The sequence below is a fragment of the Hippocampus bargibanti genome, linkage group LG02, assembly GCF_051943395.1.
Source record: "Hippocampus bargibanti isolate YZ-2025 linkage group LG02, ASM5194339v1, whole genome shotgun sequence".
In the NCBI taxonomy this organism is placed as follows: Eukaryota; Metazoa; Chordata; class Actinopteri; order Syngnathiformes; family Syngnathidae; genus Hippocampus; species Hippocampus bargibanti.
In genome coordinates this window covers 14,262,629-14,286,420 of record NC_142735.1, presented here as the reverse complement: position 1 = coordinate 14,286,420, position 23,792 = coordinate 14,262,629, and the positions used below count along the sequence as shown (strand labels likewise).

Below are 23,792 nucleotides of genomic sequence, written 5' to 3'. Positions count from 1 at the left end.
AGGGCGGTGCCAATGATTTTTTTCCGCCGTCCTAACTGTCCGTTGCTGGAAAAGGTGGTGGGCAGGGTGCGGAGGGTCCAGTAGGATTTTCCGCACCCTAGTTTGGATTCTTGCAGTGTGCAAGTCCTCGAGAGTGGGTAGGGCGGTGCCAATGATTTTTTTCCGCCGTCCTAACTGTCCGTTGAAGTCGGATTTTGTCCATTTTTGTGGCGGCCCCAAACCAAACGCTGATGGAAGAACACAGGATGGATTCGATGACAGCCGTGTAGAAATGTTGCAGCACCTCCTGTGGCAGGCCATGCTTCTTTAGCAGCCTCAGGAAGTACATTCTCTGTTGGGCCTTTTTCAGGATAGAGTTGGTGTTGACCTCCCACTTCATGTCCTGGGAGACTGTGATTCCCAGGAACTTGAAGGTCTCAACGGTTGACACAAGGCAGTTGGATAGTGTGAGGGGTAGCTGTGGTGATGGATGTTTCCTGAAGTCCACCATCATCTCAACTGTCTTGAGCGTGTTCAGCTCCAGGTTGTGACGGCTGCACCAGAGCTCCAGCTGCTCCACTTGTTGTCGGTACGCAGACTCGTCGCCGTCTTTGATGAGACCGATGACCATGGTGTCGTCTGCGAACTTTATGAATTTGACAGCTGGGTGCGTTGAGGTGCAGTCGTTTGTGTAGAGAGAGAAGAGCAATGGAGAGAGGACGCATCCCTGCGGGGCTCCAGTGCTCGTGGTTCGTGTTGAGGATGATATATTTCCCAGTCTGACCTGTTGTGTCCGTCCTGTCAGGAAGCTGAGGGTCCACTGGCAGATCGTGGGGGACACACCAAGCTGGAGAAGTTTGGGGATGAGGAGTTCTGGGATGATGGTATTGAACGCAGAGCTGTAGTCCACAAACAGGATCCTTGCGTAGGTTCCTGTGTTGTCAAGGTGGTCGAGGATGTGGTGCAGTCCGATGTTGACTGCATCCTCCACAGACCTGTTTGCCCGGTAGGCAAACTGAAGAGGATCTAGCAGAGGTCCGGTGATGTTCTTTAGGTGGTTCAGCACGAGGCGTTCAAAGGACTTCATGACCACAGACGTCAGAGCGACAGGTCTATAGTCGTTCAATCCCGAGGGTGCTGGATTCTTTGGAACTGGGACGATAGTAGACTGTTTGAAGCAGGATGGGACTTCACACTGCTCCAGGGATCTGTTAAAGATTTGTGTGAAGACCGGAGCCAGCTGGTCAGCGCAGACTCTCAGGCAGGAGGGGGACACTCTGTCAGGTCCTGCAGCTTTCTTGATCTTCTGCTGCTTGAAGAGCCGTCTAACGTCCAGTTCGTGGATCTGTAGGGCAGAGGGCGGAGATACGGTAGTTTCTGGTAATGGTGGGCAGACCGGGGAAATGGTGGTGTCATTTTCAAATCGGCAAAAATTTCATATTTTTGGATGTCAACCACAATAAAAGTCATTATTCTTGACTTCAGATTTGAAAACGAGTTATTCATTAATTTACTGTGTGCTTTATATGTAATATTTGAAGGGATTTAAACATTCTAATGGGTTCCCCAAATTCATAACGGCCCTCGAGAGGAAACCATAACTACAATGTGGCCCGCGGCAAAAAATGACTTTGACATCCCTGCAGTATGACCTCTGCTCTTCCTGCCACAGTGGCCAAATAAGTCATTTCTGTGTAAGCTCTCAGTCGTACAGGAGTGGTCCATCGATGAGAAGGTTTCTTCAGCCGTCATCTGTACAAAAGTGAAGGTTTCGGACGTTTCGCCTCCTATCCAAGAGGCTTCGTCAGCGAACTAAAGTCTGACTGGTCGTATCGGCCCCATTTATATATCCCTAATGTCCAGACCTGGTGGCGCCGGACACCGCTATGATAGGTCCCTACTCTCAGGTTGGGGGGGGGGCGCGGGACACCCCCCTGTGGCCCCACTGATTGTTCCTACATTCCTGACTAACGATTGGCCTATTACGTATGAGCAACTAAAAAGGGACCCTTCCAATAGATACAAGAAAGAAATGATTGACTGTCTCCAAAAGCTAGAGAAAGGAAAACATATAGACAAACAGATGTATTTTAGATTATACCCGGGAGTGGCCACGCCATGTATCTATGGCCTGCCAAAAATACATAAAGAAGGGTTCCCCCTCCGACCCATTGTTTGTAGCATTGACTCCTCTACATACAATGTAGCCAAATATTTAAAAACTATTTTAGCTCCGTTGGTTGGTAACACAGAATACCACGTAGAGAACACCACAGGGTTTGTAGAGAGGATCAAAGACCTCATATTGGAACCTGAGGAAACTTTGGCATCATACGATGTGACTTCTCTCTTTACATCTGTCCCAACCCCAGCAGCAGTCTCAGTGGTGAGGACGAGGCTGCTGGCGGATGTTTCTCTGCATGAAAGAACCAAACTGAAACCGGATCACATCTGCCAATTATTAGAAATCTGCCTTAATACTACGTATTTTCAATTTCGGGAAAAATTTTATAAACAAATCCATGGTTGTGCTATGGGCTCACCAGTTTCACCCATAGTGGCTAATCTTTACATGGAAGAGATGGAGAAACAGGCCCTCACATCCTTCCCAGGGACAAAACCTAGACACTGGTTTAGATATGTGGACGATACTTTTGTCATAATTAAGAAACAAGAAATTCAATCCTTCACAGATCATCTCAACTCTGTAGACTTCAACATTAAATTTACTCGTGAGGACATTCAAGAGAACCAACTAGCCTTCTTGGATTGTAAAGTAATTATAAAAGAGGACAGAGCGCTAAAAACAGAAGTCTTTAGGAAGGCTACGCACACTGACCAATACTTACTTTTTGACTCTAACCACCCTTTACAACATAAACTAGGAGTTATCAGAACCCTCCAGCATAGGGCTAAACTAATACCAACTAGCACTGAAGGTAGAGAAAAGGAGTCAAAACATATCAGGAGAGCACTCACTAACTGTGGGTACCCTCAGTGGTCATTCAACAAATGTCAGAAAGAAAGAATAGCGAACGAAACCAATAATTCTCAAGATTCTAAAAGGAGAGGAGTAGCAGTACCGTACATTGCAGGAGTTTCTGAAAAATTACAAAGAGTCCTTTGGCAACATAAAATTCCTACTTATTTCAAACCGATAAACACGTTAAGGCAAAAATTAGTGCATCCAAAAGATAGGCTACCAAATGAAAAACAAAGTAATGTAGGTTATTCCATACATTGTAAGAATGAAAATTGTAAAGAGCAGTACATTGGGGAGACTCAACAAATTCTCAAAAAAAGACTTTATCAACATCGCAGGGATAATACTAGTGGGCCTCAATCGGCAGTACATTTGCACCTAAAAGCTAGCAACCACTCATTTGACGACAATGAGGTTAAAATCTTAGCGAAAGAACATAGATGGTTTGAAAGGGGGGTAAAAGAGGCGATTCTTATAAAACAACAAAATCCTTCATTAAACCGGTCTGGTGGTGTGAGGTTCAATTTGGATCGTTCATACAATAGCCTGCTCAGGCAAAACAGGTTAGGCAACTTTCGCAATGCTGATGAGGGTCGTTATGCTGATGAGGTGATACCGGGGGGAGTGGGTGTAATAGGCCAATCGTTAGTCAGGAATGTAGGAACAATCAGTGGGGCCACAGGGGGGTGTCCCGCGCCCCCCCCAACCTGAGAGTAGGGACCTATCATAGCGGTGTCCGGCGCCACCAAGTCTGGACATTAGGGATATATAAATGGGGCCGATACGACCAGTCAGACTTTAGTTCGCTGACGAAGCCTCTTGGATAGGAGGCGAAACGTCCGAAACCTTCACTTTTGTACAGATGACGGCTGAAGAAACCTTCTCATCGACAAATAAGTCATTGTATGTACCTACGCAAGGATCCTGTTTGTGGACGACAGCTCTGCGTTCAATACCATCATCCCAGAACTCCTCATCCCCAAACTTCTCCAGCTTGGTGTGTCCCCCACGATCTGCCAGTGGACCCTCAGCTTCCTGACAGGACGGACACAACAGGTCAGACTGGGAAATATATCATCCACAACACGAACCACGAGCACTGGAGCCCCGCAGGGATGCGTCCTCTCTCCATTGCTCTTCTCTCTCTACACAAACGACTGCACCTCAACGCACCCAGCTGTCAAATTCATAAAGTTCGCAGACGACACCACGGTCATCGGTCTCATCAAAGACGGCGACGAGTCTGCGTACCGACAACAAGTGGAGCAGCTGGAGCTCTGGTGCAGCCGTCACAACCTGGAGCTGAACAGGCTCAAGACAGTTGAGATGATCGTGGACTTCAGGAAACATCCATCACCACAGCTACCCCTCACACTATCCAACTGCCTGGTGTCAACCGTTGAGACCTTCAAGTTCCTGGGAATCACAGTCTCCCAGGACATGAAGTGGGAGGTCAACACCAACTCTATCCAGAAAAAGGCCCAACAGAGAATGTACTTCCTGAGGCTGCTAAAGAAGCATGGCCTGCCACATGAGGTGCTGCAACATTTCTACACGGCTGTCATCGAATCCATCCTGTGTTCTTCCATCACCGTTTGGTTCGGGGCCGCCACAAAAATGGACAAAATCCGACTTCAACGGACAGTTAGGATGGCGGAAAAAATAATTGGCACCGCCCTACCCACTCTCGAGGACTTGCACACTGCAAGAATCCAAACTAGGGCGCGGAAAATCCTACTGGACCCTCCGCACCCTGCCCACCACCTTTTCCAGCTACTCCCCTCAGGCAGGCGCTACCGATCCATGCGCACCAAATCCAGCAGACATTTAAACAGCTTCTTACCCCAAGCCATTAACTCTTTGAACTCTTTCAACAGTAGCCAAAATGGAACTGTATAGTGCCACTTAGCAGTTTTTTTTGACAACGATACTAGTGCAGCGTGTTCTACCGGAAACAAATTCCTTGTGTGTTCTACATACTTGGCAATAAAGATGATTCTGATTCTGATCTGTCATGATCTGGTTGGCGACCAACGGGTGGTGCTGTCCGCCCCGCCCGCACCATCACAGGTGCTGGTCGTCCCGATCAGTGGCAGATTGCCACGTTCGGATTGGCGACCAACGGGTAGCGCTGTCAGCCCTGCGTGCAGCCTCGCACGTGCTGGTGGTTCCAATCAATGGCAGTCAAAAAGGACTCCCGGCACCACCATTCGGCGTCGGGTCATTGTATGCATTGTACGCAATTGTATGCATTGTGCATTGTATGCTGTGCATGTTTATTTCATCTTGGCAGACTTTTACTCTTGGTCTTTATTTAATACTTTTTTTCTGTTTGAAGGACTTTGATGTTTTAGAATTTGTTCCTGTTTTTAGATGAGATGTTTTTAGATAGATTAGATTTTGTTCCTGTAACTTTATTGTAATACAATTTCTCAAATACAACCTGCTGCTCCCTCCTGCCTGCTTTTTGGGATCCATAACTGCCATCACCACCATGCAAATCGTAACAGTATCGTCCACTAAAATAATAAGAACAGGTGATCCCCAATATTGATGTAATAAAGTCAACTGGACTTTGTGTAGCCTAAATTTGGATTATTTATATCATCAACTGCTCGCAGCAGTCAGTGTCAGTCAAAGTTACACAATCACACATGGATGCTCTCTGTGCACAGCTAATGGTCTCCGTCCGTGCTGAAGTGCCTTAAATTGTCTTTAGAACAACAAGGATGTGAAAATACTATTGTTAAGACCAGCAATATTTTTAAAGTGGTCTAAGTCTGCCTTCTCTGAATGGGATACGAGTTGAGAGAGAGAGTGACAGGCATGTTAGCAAATGTGATACACCCAAAACGCCATAACTTCAAATATAAACGACTATAAATTATTTGGTGAGATGAAAGCTATTTTCTTCGTTGTGGCATTTAATGAGGTGATGAATCAATTGTGTTGTTTGTAGTTGTGCGAGGTCATGCACACAACAAAGTCATTGCGTGGACTCCTCATTTTAGCCTGCATTCGCCTGTATATTATGATATATTGTAAGTGTATTGTTTACCATTACAGCAATCAAATAGTATTACTGGGGAAGCCCTCGTTATATGTTAACACTTATATGCATAGTCCATTCCACAAATAAAATGCATAAACGTGCGGTACTATTATTACCAGCTCGACTTCAGAGAAGAGGCAAGCTGTGATGGGACATTACTTGGGCCCTGAGCAGGCTTTTAAGTCAACACTCAGTAGCAAAATGACAGCCCCTTAAATGGATACAAGTAGATTTCGCTGCTTAACTCCTATACAATAGTAATAAGAATATATAGACTAGTATATTGGGGGTGGACGGAGCATCAGAATCAGAATCATCTTTATTGGCCAAATATGTAGAACTCGGGTTGAACATCAGAATCAGAATCATCTTTATTGCCAAGTATGTAGAACACACAAGGAATTTGTTTCCGGTCGAACACGCTGCACGTAGTATCATCAGCAAAAAAAATTGCAAAGAGGCGCAATAGAATTCCATTTGGGCTACTGTTCAAAGAGTTAATGGCTTGGGGGAAGAAGCTGTTTAAATGTCTGCTGGATTTGGTGCGCATGGATCGGTAGTGCCTGCCTGAGGGGAGTAGCTGGAAAAGGTGGTGGGCAGGGTGCGGAGAGTCCAGTATGATTTTCCGCACCCTAGTTTGGAGTCTTGCAGTGTGCAAGACTCCATGCTGCACTAGTATCACCATTAAAAAGATATTATTATATTATTATTTTTGGGTGGACTTTCCCTTTTAAAAATGTGTACAAATAAAGTCCTGATACTGCCTGCCGTTGAGTAACACCCATGACTGCGGTTTGAGGAAATGTGGCGTTTGGAGGCTTCTCAGATGTCTGCACCCAATTAGACCTTAGTTATTATTCAGAGTGCCGCCGACAATCGATTTACTCCAACAAAAAGGAGCTGGAATATTATTTCACAACCCTTTCACACTTTTTGTGTTGGCTTTCCATAGCTACAGTATGTGCTTCATTGTTGCCAATGAACTCTGTGTGCGTGTGTGTGTGTGTGTGTGTGTGTGTGTGTGTGTGTGTGTGTGTGTGTGTGTGTGTGTGTGTGTGCACGTGTGCGCGCGCGTGTGTGTGTGCGCGCGCCTGTGTGTGTATTGTGTATTTCAGTGTGTTTGACCCAAGAGTTGAAGGACAGTCTTGTATGTCCTGCCTCTGGCTGCTGCAGTCTGTACCCAAGTGGTGTTATTTAAGGTGCACATCGACACACAGACACACGCACACACACACACACACACACACACACACACACACACACACACACACACACACACACACACACACACACACACACACACACACACACACACACACACACACACGGTGATCTGAGACAAATCACCCCGAGTTTTACATAGTATTAATATAACTGTCTGGAATTTCACACCCTCACGCACCCCATATGTTCTTGAAGCACACAGCACATCCCGCAGCACTGCCTCCAGGATTAATTACTGTCTCTCCTGCCTATGATCCCGGGAGCGTCGAAGCAGCGTTAGCTGGCCTCTGCCTTTCGCTGGTGGGTGCACAGAGATGGCAGCATTCACCCATTCATCACTGACTTTGGGAAGGGGAAAGTGAGAAATCGGGCCTTGCGTGGGCGAATTAGAGAGAGGAGTGAAGGTGAGTGAAAGGTGCTGGGTGAAAGTGAATGGAAGAAGCCAGCTCCCCTCTTACTGAGACCCTTATTAAAAATTCAGTGTTGGTTGAAATCGTAATGTAAGGATGTGATTCACGGAGGATAGGAGGACAGGGTTCAAGAGGGATTTTGGGGCTGCAAAGGGGAAAAGGGGATGAAATGTATTTTCTCCTTGCAATAAATAACATAAACATGGCCTTGTGTCATTGCTTTTCCTTTGACCTCCACACCCATAACATTATTACCATCTCCTGTATTTCTTTTTCAGTTCATATGAATGTAGAAAGTACTTGAGGTGAAAAATTGGGGAGAAGAGGGCACAGAAGGTTAGAGCGGCTCGAATTAATGAAGACGAGTGTGTGTGCGTGTCTGTGTGTGTGTGTGTGCGTGTATATGTGTGTGCGCGCGCGCGTGTGTGTGTGTGTGTGTGTGTGTGTGTGCGTGTGTGTGTGTGTGTGTGTGTGTGTGTGCGCGCGTGTGTGTGCGCATATGTGTTTGTGCGCCGCAGCTTTGATCAAACCAGAAGCTTGTCAGAGTGGTTGTGCCTCTGTGTATTTCATTTTTGTTGCGGTGACTGAAACACACATTCTGCTAAACTGGCATCACTGTCAGTTTGTGTGCGTGTGTTTTGGGGATTTACAAACCAGAGTCACATTTGGGATGACAGATTGTGTGAAGACGCGGTGAGAAAGATGTGGCTGTTGAAGTTGAGGGTTCCCCTAAGTCACTTAGGTGGCGTAGGTGTTTGTGCTTCATCTCTCACACATAAACAACAGAGTTTTCAGTTTCCATCCCATCATGCAGCAGAATTTCTTACCTCTCACCTATTTATAGCACAGTTGGGAGAGTGCCTTCATCTGTGCAGCATTACTCAATTAGCTTGTTTATCCATAAACTTTGGCTGACAAGGTACACAATCTGCTCAGATTAACCAGAACGCTGACTTTGGGGAAGTGATTCTTTTGAAAATTCTTCAGTCAGAAGCAAGCGTGTGTTTTCTGTGCAATTCACATTGTCATTTAAGACGGCAGCTTATTCATAGTTATTTTAATATTTTACTTTATGATACGAGGCTTATTGTGATGTCCATTAACGGGACAGATCCGAGCCACTTGCAGCCGATCTTTCACACTTGTGCAGACCAAAAGCAGCGAGACCATGCGTGAAAATGTGAACGGAAACTCACGAGACTCTCAAGATCGCAGTTTCTTACCTCTCAGCTGTCCGCGTTGGAGACTTCCACGAGCCTCTTCTTCCTCCTCTTTAAGTCGATTTTAATTTTTCAATGTCAATCACAGACTTTGCTGTAATGTTTGCGTCAGGTGGCGCTCAACAATCGGCGTCTCATTGCTGTGTCTGATATGCTTTCAAGCTATTAGCGCGTTTAATAACAGGATCAACTAAAAGCTTAGCTTCAAATTGATTGTTACACAAGAGAATTCTTTTGAAGGGAGTGTATTAAGCATGTTTGTTGTCTAATGTACTCCCTACTCACTTGCTCCTGCAGGACTTTGACACAAGAGACAAAATGAAAAAAAATCTAAATATTTCCGGCAAATTGACAATACACTATATCTACAAATAAGAAATGGGATCTGGATTTTGGGTGTATGAAATGCAGATCCACTCCCATAAAAAGCAGTGAATTCTTTTAAAATGAGCCTTCTAAATCTATACTGCTATTTTGCTCATTCATGTTCTTGGATTCCAAGCACGCTAGTCTAATGTTTCTTATGCTGCATTGAATGTTTATGTAGTCCTAAAAGTGAATATTCTGTCGGTCCTGGAATTCGAGTGACAATGACAAAACCCTGGCACTGTAGTGGGCACATTTTTGCACGGCTGGCAGTCAATGAGTTAATTTAGGAAATAAAGCAGAATTTGCTCACTTTTCCTTCCCCCACCACCCTTTTGATTGTAATTATACACAACACAAGGCATTAGAGACAAGTATAATGCGTTAACTATTTTAACTTCATTAACGGTTATGTAGTAAAGGAGTGGTTCAATTTTCACAACCAAATTCTGTTCCAATAAAACATCTCATTCGAGATGTTTTATGTTTTACTCGAGACTTGTTTATTCTGCACCTTCTCTACCCTGAAGCCCGTTACCAGTTAAGTGCACGAGGTTTGTTTCCTTCAAATGCTACTATTTCTGAATTACACTTAATGATGAGGAAAAAGACATATTTTCGAAGCCAACGGAACTTGTCTTGTGCTTTCTATTCATTTGGGGGCATCCCACCAGTCATTTCTGTGACATTTTAGTGACAGAGGAAGAGAGTGATGAGAACATCACGTCCTTGGCGTATAGAACAAAGTCAGCAGCGATCTCAGTGACACCCTCGCCGGATCTTTCCATCGTTCACACTCCTTGTTCTTCTCGCTCTATATCTTTCCCACTGTGCACTCATCGGTTTGAAGAACTTCTATCACATGTCATCTTGTCGGCCTTTTCCAAACTCACAGATTATTTCTCATTCATCGCCTCCACACCGCATTTCAAAACAGATAGACTCTTCGAGCGCTTGATATCAGTCAGCGCGCGTCAGTCAGTGCGCGTTTGTGATCTGGAAAATACATTTCTTTTGAAATATATTTTTGCACAGGCGAAGTGGCGCGTGTGTGGGAGCATATTCATCTCACGCTACAGGATCTCCTCACAGATGCATGTTGGATGAACAAAGTGGAGCTACTTGATTTTGAGTGGGGCGCTTGAGCTTGGCTGTTCAATACGTGTAGTCTTAAATTGTTTGCACTCGGGACAAGTAACCGCAGCTAGCGTGCTGGAGGTGTGTTCATGAGGGATGCAGAGGTTTCTGTATACCCATCGTTTCAGTTCATGTCATTGCTTTGTTGTCGCACTTTTTAATCTGGTGTATGTTGGAATACTGTATTTTGGTGGTTAGGATCAGGTACACAAAATAATACATTTATATTTATGTAGCGCTTCTCCTATGGTTTGTGTAGTCCTGTTCAAACTGAAAGAATCTCACCGTCTGACATTTAACATGTGTCAATCTGAGTTCAAAAGGAGGTGAGATTGCAACATATATTCCTAATTTCGACAGGAAAGTTATCTTGAACAAACAAGGCTTGGATTTGCACACCAAGTCAACATGTTTTTTTTTCTTTCAGAGAAGCGAACTGCACAGAAGGTTCCACAAAGCCATGCTGGACTGGACGCGTTATGGTGTTACATCACACACTGAGACCTCACCACCTTTGCTGTGGCTCACATCACTTGCATGCAGGAAGTGAAAGGTGGAAACAAAGTTTTGGTTGATGCTCAATCTGACTTCCTCCCACTGATTATTGGATTCATATTTCACTGAATGATCCAGTCTGTATTGGAAAGAGTCCAGAGTCAGAAGTTGTGCCTTCACATCATCAGCGGCCTTGACTTTTGCCAAGAAGTGCCGAGTGTGTCTTGCAGCTCTGGCAACACATGACTCTGCTGCCTTTGAATGCTGCTTCAAAGCCTCACTCAAGGTTGCCTTTCTGGGAAGATCATACTAAAACTGTCCTTCTTCTGCCCTCTGGCCCTTTACTGGCTTTGCTTATGCTCTGGTGTCCCCTGCTCCCTGCCGTGTCCTCTGCACTGCAGTGTCCTGTCTTCCGACGCAGCCTGCAAGTTGTCCCTTTTGACCTTGCCGAGCACCACAGAAGGATGGAGTCAAGAGTGAAAGTCAGAAAAACTGAAAGAGAGAAAGCAGCCCGGTATCTTTTGTATCAACTACCATGCCGCACGATTTGTTCCTGCATTCCCTAGCTGCAAATTGGAAGAGATGATGGTCCTGATGGGAAATGTGCTTCTTGAACCAATAATCAATTTCAAATGGAGTTGAGAATATGGATGGATATTTTCTTGCTTGCCTTTTCATTAGACACAATGTGACTGGTTCCGAAGATGAAAATGTTGAATTTTCCTTGCATTTGGTGTGGTTTTGAGGGAAAATTGTCCCAACTTTTTTATGAATGAAAACGATGATCTTCTGGTGTGTGATCTCTCTCATGGTCACCTGTGAGTCATACCTGACTTTCACACAATGGTGTGCCAAATGTTGACCCACAGTGTGGCCGCCTGGCTACTGTTATGCTCGGCAGGTATGTGTCGTGGTTTAGTGTGCTGGAGCCATGTTTGTTGGTGTTTGTTTACCGTAAACGACAGACAGAATAACCTAAAACAAATCTCATTCCCACCTTGTTCTCCACTGGCCCTCACAGTGTACTGGCGATGCTATCTGGGCCTGATCAGAATCCTGTTTTCATTGTTCCTCAACTCAACCCAGCCTCTGCGTGCGTGCGTGCGTGTGCGTGCGTGTGTGTGTGTGTGTGTGTGTGTGTGTGTGTGTGTGTGTGTGTGTGTGTGTGTGTGTGTGTGTGTGTGTGTGTGTGCGTGCGTGCGTGCGTGCGTGCGTGTGTGTGCAGATTAAGAACTGGATATGTGCATATTTTTCTCGTCATCATGGAATGTTTTTAAATTAGTGAACGGACTCAATTAAAAATCATTTGTAAAAATAATAAAATAATAATAATAAGACCTCTAGTTAATTCTATAATCCATCCATCTATCCACGTTCAACACGGCTTATCCTGGACGGGCTCACAGGAGTTTCTGGACCCCTGAACTGGTCGGCAGTTAGTCACACCCACATTCACACCGTCACTGAGTGAGAACCGATGCCCATACTGCCCACACACAAGTCAAGTTTTCATGTCATTTTGTTTGACAAATTGTCATATGCATGAGCAACAACTCTTATTTATGGGGGACAGGAGATGTGAGACGATCTCTTTTCATCAATGGATGCTACAGCTTCGTGTTTGCTTTCAACATTTAGCTTGTAGTTGACGTGCATATTCCACCATGATGTCCCTGATCCACTGGTGAAGAGACGCTTTGATCCTCTCCTCTTTCATCTGGAACTGCTTTATGTAACAAAGAGGGTACAGAAAGTGCTTAAAAATGAATGTCTCTCTGTGTCTTTGTTTTGTCATGTTATTTGTTATTTAGTTTTTTTTGTTCTTTTGACTTCAAGACGGCGCCGCGAGAGTGGCTGCCTTTCCAGCAAATACATAGTTAGTGGTTGTTTGTTCATATGTGCGCTACAATTAGTGTAGGTCATCTGCCTCCCCAGAGTCATCTTGGCTAGGCTCCAACTCAGTCCCTAATGAAGACAAGCATGATCGAAAATGGATGGAGGAGTGGATTTCACATACAGAGACATACACCCAATGGCATCTTTTTGCTATATTGCAACAATTTGCATTTGCATTTCCGTAGTAGTCATCTAAGTTTTCCCTTTTGACATCGTGAGGAGTGAAATTTGACGTAAGGTAACACAAAGAAAGAAGAGAAAAAACAGCCCGTGCAGTTAATCCTTTTTGAATGTGACTGCCAGTCTTCCCTGGGAAGCTTGTGCCTGTGCTATTTTGTCACCGGACCAGGTGCTTGCAACTTCTACATCAGTCTGTGGCGTCTCGAGGTGACACTCCATCAACCAAATGGATTAGTCTCATTGCTGTGGTAATTTATTGATGTTTTTCCCGCGCGTGGATAATGGGAGAATGGTGCGAAGATTGATGAAGCAGTTGAGAACGAGTTTGCCATTGCAGACAGCCGCTGTCGGCGGTCAGCCAGTCTTGTCTGCCGCGGGCCCTACAGCTGATTAATTTGACAAGCGGTCTGAGGGCTTCATGAACATCGTATATGTGCAATGACAGGGAATTAATAGATTAAATGAGAAGCGCGCTTCGTGTCAGTTTCAGCTTTTTGATATCTAAATGAAGGGGGGGGGGGCGTCAGGCAAACTTTGGATAATGCCATGACAAACTGAGAAGGATGATCTGCTTCCCAATATGCTTACATGATGTCAGTACTGTATAACACTGTTGACAGTCAAGGCCCTTTGTAGGACTCTGAAAGATCTGATCTGTATTTTAATCCTCAAAGGGAATGAGACGCTCAAATTAGGTAAAATTGAAAGGACATGTAGATAGGGATGGAAACCAAATTAGAATTCCAGCCTGTGTGTATAACATGTTGTAGTCTGCTCTTGCTTGTGCCCTCTCCAGTTGCCAGTTCACTCACAGGGTGAATGAGGCTTACATATTTCAATATGGCTCGATTGGCGCGCGTATACAAAACACTCAGTCCAAGAGGACGAACGGGCCGCCAGCTTGCCTCCATCTGTGACATAGACAAAGCAAACATGTCTGATCATTCTAATTGTGTCCCCGTTGCTATCCATCTGTGGGCTCCTTCTTCGCTAATGTGCGTTCTCAACCCCCCTATCGTTGCATCCAGAATGTCACAGGTCTCTGACATACGGGCCCTCTCTGTCCATTAGAGGACACCTGATCCCACAAATGCTTTCACTGATGAAAGGAAAACAGCAGCATGCACAGGAAATGGGCTTGCGGTCTTTCTTGCCACGACCCTTGGCGACTTACATCCAATGAATTGCATTTATCATGAGCCCTCTAGTCTTTCTGTGAAACTTTACAAAGTGGATCTGCTCCCTGTGGGGAAAGAGATACTACAGGTAGCGGCTGAATTAGAGGAAAATAAAAAAAAAACAGCTAAGAGGAACAAATACACTTGAGGTTGATGAGTGGCTTGTTACCGCATTCCTCCCATTTTCATCTCGTCTCCCGAGTGATCACACGGGAAGGTACTGTGTCTGTCAGATGGAGCGGCAGTCTAAAAATGTAAACCAATAAGCCCTGCCCGTCAATTCTCTTTATACTCCTTCATCAAACCATTTTGCCGAATACAAAGGCGATAACATTGTGCTCGCCTTACTTTCTCCTGAAGCAATATTATTAAAATAACCACTGGATGAAAGCATATCAAATGATCATATTAGCTAACATCTACTTCAAATCATCAATAACAATCTACTCAACACTCATATCACACCATACCTACCCCACAAAGCCCGTTTTAAGTGTGAACAATACAGAGTCCCTTTGAGAGAAGTCCATGAAAGACCGAGTTATTATTTATGGTGTGTACGTGTGTGCGAGTGTGTGTGCGTCATCAAGGCAGCTCGCCTCAAAAAATGAGAACAAGGACCAGGTATGCACCAACTGAAGAAATATCTGATTATAAGCACCAACCGAAGAAATATCTATCTATCCGTGTTTGTCTACGACGCTGTTAAGAAACGTATCAACAGCTCTCCTTGAAACTCTGAAGAGAACTCTACCTTGGGACCTCTGAATTCAATGGGGATCTTCCACAGTCTCTGCTTGCCATGGCCTGACGACGGCTACCTTTTACAACCGTGTTTAGGATTTAAATTATTTTGAACAAATTGTGTTGTTTATTCATATTCTTCACTTTCATGTCATCATATCAATTTCAAGACTGTATTTTGCACATTATAAGATGCTTTGATTGTAAGGCGCACCGTGATTCAATGGCCAAATTCAAAACTGTTTTCATATATCTGCGGCGCAACACATTCTCAGGCGCATAGAATAGAAGCTACAACAGTGGCTGCGGTGGCATTATGTATCCACGAGATGGAGCTATACTAAAGGGAATACAATGCATATTGAAATCGAGCCTTCAAATACACTGAATCTGGAACAAAACACTTTTCATAACCTTGAAAATGCCAAATCCCACAAAACAGAAAAAGGTGCATCGGATTATAAGGCACACTGTCGGCGTTTGAGGAAATCTTTTAGGAGCTTTTAGGTGCGACTTTTAGTGCTAAAAGTGTGGTACTTTTGCTCACTTTAAAAGTAGGCATTTTTCAATAAGAGATGCTGTGTTCTGACTTGTCACCCATTCATCTATCCATTTACGGACCACTTAATCCTCACGAGGGTCGGGGGGGGGGGGGGGGGGGGGGGGGGGGGGGGGGGGGGGGGGGGTCTGGAGACGATCCCAGCCATCTTTGGGCACAAGTCAGAGGACACCCTGAATTGGTTGCCAGCCAACAACCATCTGCGCTCACACTCACACGTAGGGACAATTTTTGAGTGTTCAATCAGCTTGCCATGCATGTTTTGTGGTAGGAAACCGGAGCTCCCGTGGAAAAACCACGCGGCCCCGGGAAGAACATGCAAACTCCACACTGGGACGCCGGACCGAGTTCTGACTTGTCGTTTAGAGTTAAATACCACGAAATAAATGTTGGAAGTATGAATTTTTGTCTGATACTGTATTCATCTTTTGATCTGAAGCCCAAATGTCTTCAGTATATAATAATAATATCATTTCATTTATAAGCACAACTGAATCTAAGGGAAGTGACCTTGCCGTTCCAACACTTTTGAAAGAACTGGTAATGTGCTTGTACTGACTTTCATCATGTTTATTCTTGCCATGAGACAAATTGGGTATTTACTTACCTGACACTGTATCTCCTGTGTGATTCTCTTCTCAGAAGATCCATACATCTCATCCAGAAGCTCAATGACAGCTCTTATTCAAAGCAAAAGAGATGCGCATAGGTTTTGAGGCTCTTGTGTCATACATCAACTTTTGTCACTTTTGTCAAGAGTAAAAATATTCAATGCTAAACTTATTTTTAGGCTTTGCACTCAGGAGACAGGTTGGAAGATCGTTTTGATGTGTAAATGTCTCTCATGACTGTTTGGGGGATCATTTGATGCAGAATGAAGATGAGAAAGAAAGTTTCTCCATCAACCCATCTCCCGTGAAATCAGCCCCCCCCACCACCACCACCACCAAAAAAAGATGAAATGGCATGCTGTTCAAGCAAATCAACCAATAATTGCCTTCGAAGTCGCTCAAAGTAATGTATCTTGCTGCATATCAACGATGGAGCCATCATTCAAAATAGAGGTGGAGAGGACCCGTGGGGGGTAGAACTTTAGCATCTTGCTTCTCTCCAGGGAAAAGCTTCATTGCATCGACTTTCAGCTCCCCGTGAAGTTTGGTAATCGTGCTCAAAATCCCTGCTGTTATTGTCCTTTCATACGATGGCTGCTGGCTGCATTGATAGAGCCGTCATCTCCTACGCCAGCTTGGAGATAAGACGTTGACTCTTGGAGCCTCAAAATGCCACTGATTATTTTCTTTCCATGCTTGCATTGCTTCTTGCACACTCTCTATGGACGCTTTTGTACAGTATCTGATGTACAATGCACACTAATAAAGACATTGGGATTTCCTGTTTGTTTTTTTTATTTTTTTTTTCATCACATTGTTGGAATGAATTGTATTTTATACTGCAGAATTTTTAGAAAGATTCGACCCGATGAGCAAAAGGGCAGCAGAATGCACTTTAACTCATTCACTGCCATTCCCGAATTTATTTAGGAATTGAAAATACGACGTTGAGCACCATTCCCGAATTAGTTCAGGTTTTGTTTTTTCTCACTTGGGTGCCAAGATAGTGCGGGCGAGACCTCTGGCAATGTTTTTTTCCTTCTACAAGGGGGCAGCTTTTCCTTTTTTTCCATGTTAGCGCCTTGTTCAAGCTTCAGCTGTTGTTAAAGGACAACCGACGTCTCCGGACAAGTTGTGTCCATAATTTGTAAAATGGTTTCAAATGACTTCTACTGAGCGTATTTTAAAAAGATTCCCCAGCATTTGGCTATTTTTTACGTTTTAAGACTCGCGCTGAATATTCAGGAAGTCTTGTTTTTGAGTTGGTGACGAGTCCGTACGTGACGTCACTAAAGGAACGCACCCTGAGCGAAAGAAAGACACATTGTAGCAGTCCTTCCATCACATCAATGTATTTTGCTGTATTGTTTGGTCTGAAAACCTTGTGTTGCACCCAAAATCCATATAAGGAATTTATCAGCCTGTGGAAACGGAGGTGGCCACAGGCCATTTTGTGCCTCTTTTCTGGTGATCGTTTCTCCCCAATGTTGCCTCAAAATGGCATGGAATAAATTCTTTAATCGATTGCAAACATGTATGCTTTCCTCTTCAGAACTATTTGAATCATATTCATAACTGGTGGTGTAACAAGAAAGCATATTCTCCGAATCTGAAACCATTGTTTTGATTCTCCAGCAAGGCAAGACGTCTTGGCGTGACGTCACAAACTGAGGGCGGGACTTTCTGAAAATGCCCAATTCGCAGCTCAATTTTTTGCAGATCAGAATCAGAATACCTTTATTCGTCCCGCAATGGGGAAATTTGCAGTCCACAGCAGCAATTGAAGAGGGATGGGGTAGGGGTGGGAGTGAAAGGATAGAAAACAAGATATTCTAAGCATAACAAAATAAAAATGTCAACTGTATACTGTGCAAATGTAGATGTGCAAAAACCGTTCTATAAACAAGACTGTACATAGTGCAGAATCAAGAGATGCATTTAGATATATATATATATATATAGATTTTGGACACTTTAAGTCATTTTTATTGGTGTTTTGCATTTGAATAAAAATATCATACCGCGTGTTTTAGATGCTATAAAACGTTTTTCTGATGTCAGTTAAGAAACAAAAACGTGACGTCGGTTGTCCCTTAAAGCGCTATATAAACCAATATGTATGTATTGCATTGTATTTTGGACAGCCGCCCTCATTTCAAGCTCATATAACTCCAGACCCATATCATTTAGGAATTAACTCTTTTTTCCTGATGAAAGAAGTGAGCCTAAGGTTTCTTACACTGCATTGAATGTTTATATAGTCCTAAAACTCAATATTCTGTGAGTCCTGGAATTCGAGTGACAGTCACAAAAACCCTGGCTCTGGATGTCTGGCAGTGAATGAGTTAAAAACACATAAAAAGTATCTTGGCAATACCTGTGATGGGGTTTTGGGGCCAAAGAAAAAAAATATTTCAGTCAATTATGGGAGATCATGCTTGAACAACATACGTATACCCTGTTTACATTACAGGCCCACCCGCAACTAGTATAAATCTGGGACACAGGTAACAAAAAATATCTTTTGGGTGTAAATTACCTGGTTTGTCTTAAGTCTCAAGTCTGAATGTGAACTGTGGCTTACAGCAGCTCCGGCAATAGTGTGCTCAGCGAATTTTTATCCCATCTGTCAATAACCACGTCACCATATACTCATCATAACTAAGATCTACTATTGTTGGTTTGTTGTCTTGCAGAGGCCTTTGACTTGGTGCTGCGCCACGGTCGAAATGCAACACTGATGATGCTCAAATCGGAGTTCCCCGCTCTCGGAGGCGGAGCCCAGAGCTCAGTCGGGCAGCTCTTCCTGGATATGTCGCTCTACATCCTGGGCTCAGACTCCACAGTTGATCACATGGTGGCGGTGCTCTATGGCCGCCTTTTCCACATGACATATCGCCGCCTGCTTGGGGGCGGTGGATCTTTTTCCGAGGAGTGCATCAGAGAGGCCTGGAAGGAGTCGGCAGCCTTTGGCCCTTATCCTAAACTCATGATGACTCGTCTCTCCCGCTCCCTTCTTGCAACACGAGTTTTTCTTCAGGCGTTGAACCTTGGCATCGAGGTTGTTAATACCACGGACCATCTGCGGCCCGGTCGGGACTGTGGCCGGGCCTTGATGAGACTGTGGTACTGCCCGCACTGCCAGGGCTTGCTCGGGCCGCCAGTCTGCAGAGGCTTCTGCCAAGCGGTGATGCACGGCTGCCTGGGGGGAGCGGCCGAGGTGCAACCTCATTGGAAGACCTACGTGGATGGCTTGGGGACGTTGGCCTTATCCATGAGCGGCGAGCAGGACATGGAGGCGGTTGTCCTCAGGCTTCCGGCCATGATCAAACTGGCACTCAAGAATGCAGTAAATGCACGCAGCCGTCTCAGTAGTGTGGTGAGTCGTACACGGGCACGCACACAGACCAGTAACCACAAAATATGATCAAGTTGGAATAAACAACTGTGAACTTTATGAGAGGAAACATTTTTTTTTTTTACTGTCGGGTTCAAAGGCTGTGAGGTAAAACCTTTCATTGAAGAAAAGACACAACAACTCACCTTTTTCTTGTAATCAATTTCTCCCATTTTTTTCTTTTCGCAAAGTATGTAGTCTTTTTTTTGAAGCTGCATAATTTCTGTCAAGGTGAAGATTTTCATGTCTGATCTAGAAGCCAGCACCATGGCTATGATTTTTTTGTTCAGTTCTTTGCAAATGCCACACAGGTAGGCCGAAAGCAGTGTTCTTCCAGTGATTGCGTGGTTTTCCCAAATGCATGTTAGGTTAATAATTCAACACTCGAAAAACTTAATGAATACTTAATATGTGCCCTGCAATTGACTGTTGACCGGTTCAGGGTGTATCCCGTCTGTCGCCAGAGTCTGCTGGTATGGATGCCAGTTTACCTCATTCCTGAGACAAATCTGTAGAAAGAAAATACCACTCGCTAAATAAACACATGTTGCAAAGTTACAGAAACCAACAAATGGTTTGGAAATGAATTAATTCCAAAGTTACAGTAAGTAGAACATTTTAAACATATCTGAGAGTATCGATCCAAAGTGAGCATGATTATTTGTGAAGGCGTATTTAGAAACAAAAGAAGCACTTGGACATCTATAAAGTGTGTAGGTGTACCAGTGAGAGTGTATTAGCAGTTTGAAAAGCAACATTTTCCGAGTCATAAAACAAGAGTGTAAAAGTGTCAGAGAGCATTGTTTGAACAAGCAGTTCTTTTTTTTCTCACCCCCCCGCAGTTAAAACCCATCCCAATAGCGGTGACCCGTTATGTGCAATTTCAACTGCAATAAAAGCGTCAGGTTTGTTCGAGGCCCACAAGTGAAGTCGGCGAGTCGTGCTCATGAAATATGGAAGCATTTTTCTGCCAAAGCGACAGAGCCAGATGTGTGTTTGCTCTTGTATATCTGGTGAACTTTTCACTCTCACACCCGGAATCCCCACAGTGACTGGGTTTCCACTCACAAGCCATCATTTATTAATTCACAGGTTGACCTCACTTACTTCGCATCCTCAAATCGCTGAGGCTCTTTCCGCCTCTCTGTGCAGGATCGCCATTGAAAATTAAAAACCATGACAGTTGCAGTCGCCACAGATGACTTGAATGTGCGTTTACGCCCGGTTCCACCATATCGGATTATCCCTGCGTGTCAGTGTGTTGCTCCGGTTTGTGACAAGGTCATGCGTGTGTGTCTGAGTGGGTTAGTGCTCCAATGTAATCGTGCAGAGACACCCCTTGCTCAGGATTGTTATTGAAAGGACAGCTGTATTGTTTCCTTGCCTGTGGGGTTTGTCTTGTGCCTAATGTCACTGGAGAATTGAATGCACTTCATAATTTTTACCCAAATAAGGACTTGGCATCTTTCCCCTTCAAATTTCAATGGGGCGTGCACAGTGGAAAAAAGGAGCTTAAGAATTGAATCCATCTGTGATTTCTCTTTAATACTTTCCACCAAATTCATCCAAATTTCAGGGTTTTTTTTTCATTGCTATGCACTTCATATCATAGTAGTACATGGGGCTGCATGATATTGGAAAACAATGCAATTTTTGACATTGGATTTTTTGGGAGGAAATTCCAAACTTTATTATTTTCATGACTTTGCTCTGGCCTCCCTGTGTTGAGTTAGCTTTTTAACTTTGTGGGTTTTCTTTGGGTACTCCAATTTTACTCCCGCATTCCAAAATCCTTCATTGTATGTACAATGAACACTTAAAATTGTCCCAAGGTGTAAGTGGGTTTAGTTTTTTGTCTCTGTGTCTCCCACCTACTGCCCAAAGACAGCTCGGATAGACTCCAGCACACTCTGCATCCCTTGTTGGGATGAAGTTGTTCAGAAAATGGATGGATGGATTATTTGATGGGAAAAAAATACATCTTTACCATGCGGCAAAATAACCACATTCAATGTATATGGTATTGTATTTTATTCTGAGCATATTAATTGATGGATCAGTCTCCTGTAAACAGAAAAAAGTACTTCGGAACAGTATGCGATTTACAAGAGAGCTTCAAGACGAATAAGATTCCCATTCTGAAATGGGGCATGAAAAGTGCTTCCATGAAAGTCAACGTGAGTCTCAGTTTGTAAATGGGAACATTGGTCTGGGTTTAACCAGTGTCTAAAATAACGTCTGCCCGGATGCCCAGAGCGTGTAACTTCTCTTCTTCTAATCTTCATTAGTTTTTGATTGTTGCCATTTTGTGTTTGGGAGCCTTTTACTGAGCGTGTTGCTTGTTCTGTAGCCACAAAGGGACATAAGTCTTCTTGTGCCGGTCCCAAGCCCGGATAAATACAGAGGGTTGTGTCAGGAAGGGCATCCGACGTAAAAGCTGGGCCAAAAAAAAAAACATGCGTATCAAACCTCTGAAGATGGAGGTTACTGATTCGCTGTGGCGACCCCTTGAAGGGAAAAGCCGAAAGGAAAAGAAGAGGAGTTTTGGAAATTTCGGAATTTAGGTTCGTTTGTCGATTTGCATACTCGGCACGGCAGCCAATCATAAGCCTGCTTTCTGCTTCCGGACTTTCCCTAGCGTCATAGGAGATGCCACCGTGACGTTTTTTGTTATGATCACGTGAAGGGCCGCTAACTTCCGGAAGGCTGATAGCCAAGTAAGCACAACAGTTGTCAGCGAGTGCGATCCTTGTTTTGTAAGCTAATGCCTTTCATTTTCGGTTTTGATGGATGAATGTCTTCACGTTTTAGTATGATGGTGATATCGTGTGTGGTTGTTGGATGTACGAACCGTTTTGTGAAAGGATCTGGGTTAAATTTTTCACCGATTATCGATCGCATAGCCCCAGAAGCAAGATTCAAAATAAGCTAACAAAATTTATGACGCTAAAAAACGTTAAACGTACATTATCCCGTGACTGTAAAGTGTCCTTGAGAGTTTTGAAAGGCGCTTAAAAATTAAATGTGTCATTATTTTTATTAAAAGCATCGTGGAAAAGTTCACGTGGGTTATAGGAAACGCCGCAACGCAAACATTGCATTGGACAACTGGAGCTAAATCATCAAATACTCCCTTGCTTAATTTATTGTAAATATCCCTTATATTTACAATAAATTAAGCAAGGGAGCATTTGTGATAGGGACATCCTACAAAAAAATCCTTAATACTTTGCAAGAATGTTTTTTTTTGCGATTAGTCGTCTTATTGTGTTTCAAGCTGTGAAAAATTGGGCAGGCAACTTTATGGCAGGGAACTTTTCAGGGTTGTCTGCCCTGGTGTCTGGTAACTTTTTGTCATTAGTTTCAGACACTGGTTTAACTCATTAAAATAAATGGCTCCTTAAGCATGACAAATGATTTGTAAGATGCAAACATTGCAAAAAAACAAAAGTCCTCTTTAAAGGACAACCGACACCATTTTTTTGTTTCCTAACTGACCTCGGAAAAACATTTTATAGCATCTAAAATACCCAAAACGCGCAGGCTGATATTTTTTGTAAAATGAAAAACACCAATAAAAATGACTTAAAGTGTCCCAAATCTGCCACAAATGAGCTTGAAACTGGAAAAATTCAGAAAGTCCCGCCCCTGTGTTTGTGACCTTACGTTGGGTTTTGCCAACCCACAAACTGCCTTGCTCCAGAATCAAAACAATGGCTTCAGAGAGTTCAGATTCTGAAAAGATGCTTTCTTGTTACTCATCCAGTTATGAATATGATTCAAATCGTTCTGAAGAGGAAAGCATAAATGTTTGCAATCGATGAAAGAAGTCGTTCCGTATCAATTCGAGCCGCCTGCAAGCGATGAAACCGGTGAAGATCTGGACTCCGATGTAGTGCCCAGAAAATGCACAAAATGGCGCACAAGCTGCGTTTCATCTAGCAGATGAAGTGGGCTTATTTGTCCGCTGGGAATTTGTGTAAACTTACACTTTCTTTATGCGTGTTACCGCAATTGGCTGCGACACACAATGGTTCACCATCGCATTATTTATGTAGTTTTCCTTCTAATTTCGCGATCAACACGTTTTCAGATGAAAAAAAGTATCCAAAATGCATTGTGTGTCGCTTTCTTGTTCAGGGGCGTTCCGAATGCAACTTCACTTTGGGCATCGTCACCCACTCGAAAACAAGACTTCATAAATATTAAGCGCGAGTCTTCAAACATAAAATATAGCTATATGCGGTGGAATCTTTGTAAAATGCGCTCAGTAGAAGTCATTTGAAGTCATTTTATAAATTATGGACGCAACTTGTCCGGAGGTGTCGGTTGTCCTTTAAGTCTACATTCAGTTTCTGAAA

At 43.8% G+C, this 23,792-nt stretch overlaps 1 protein-coding gene across 4 annotated transcripts in view; it reads left to right on the top strand.

Annotated features, from left to right (window-relative positions):
- Positions 1 to 23,792, top strand: part of gpc3 (glypican 3) — a 104,376-nt gene that overhangs the window by 33,214 nt on the left and 47,370 nt on the right. For all 4 annotated transcript variants that reach the window (XR_016114154.1, XM_088989528.1, XM_088989530.1 and 1 more), the window contains one exon: positions 18,731 to 19,413. Coding sequence is in view for 3 of the 4 variants with exons in the window: in XM_088989528.1 (XP_088845654.1) it covers positions 18,731 to 19,413 (683 nt within the window). In the remaining variant the exon portion in view is untranslated. The remainder of the gene's footprint in view (positions 1 to 18,730; positions 19,414 to 23,792) is intronic.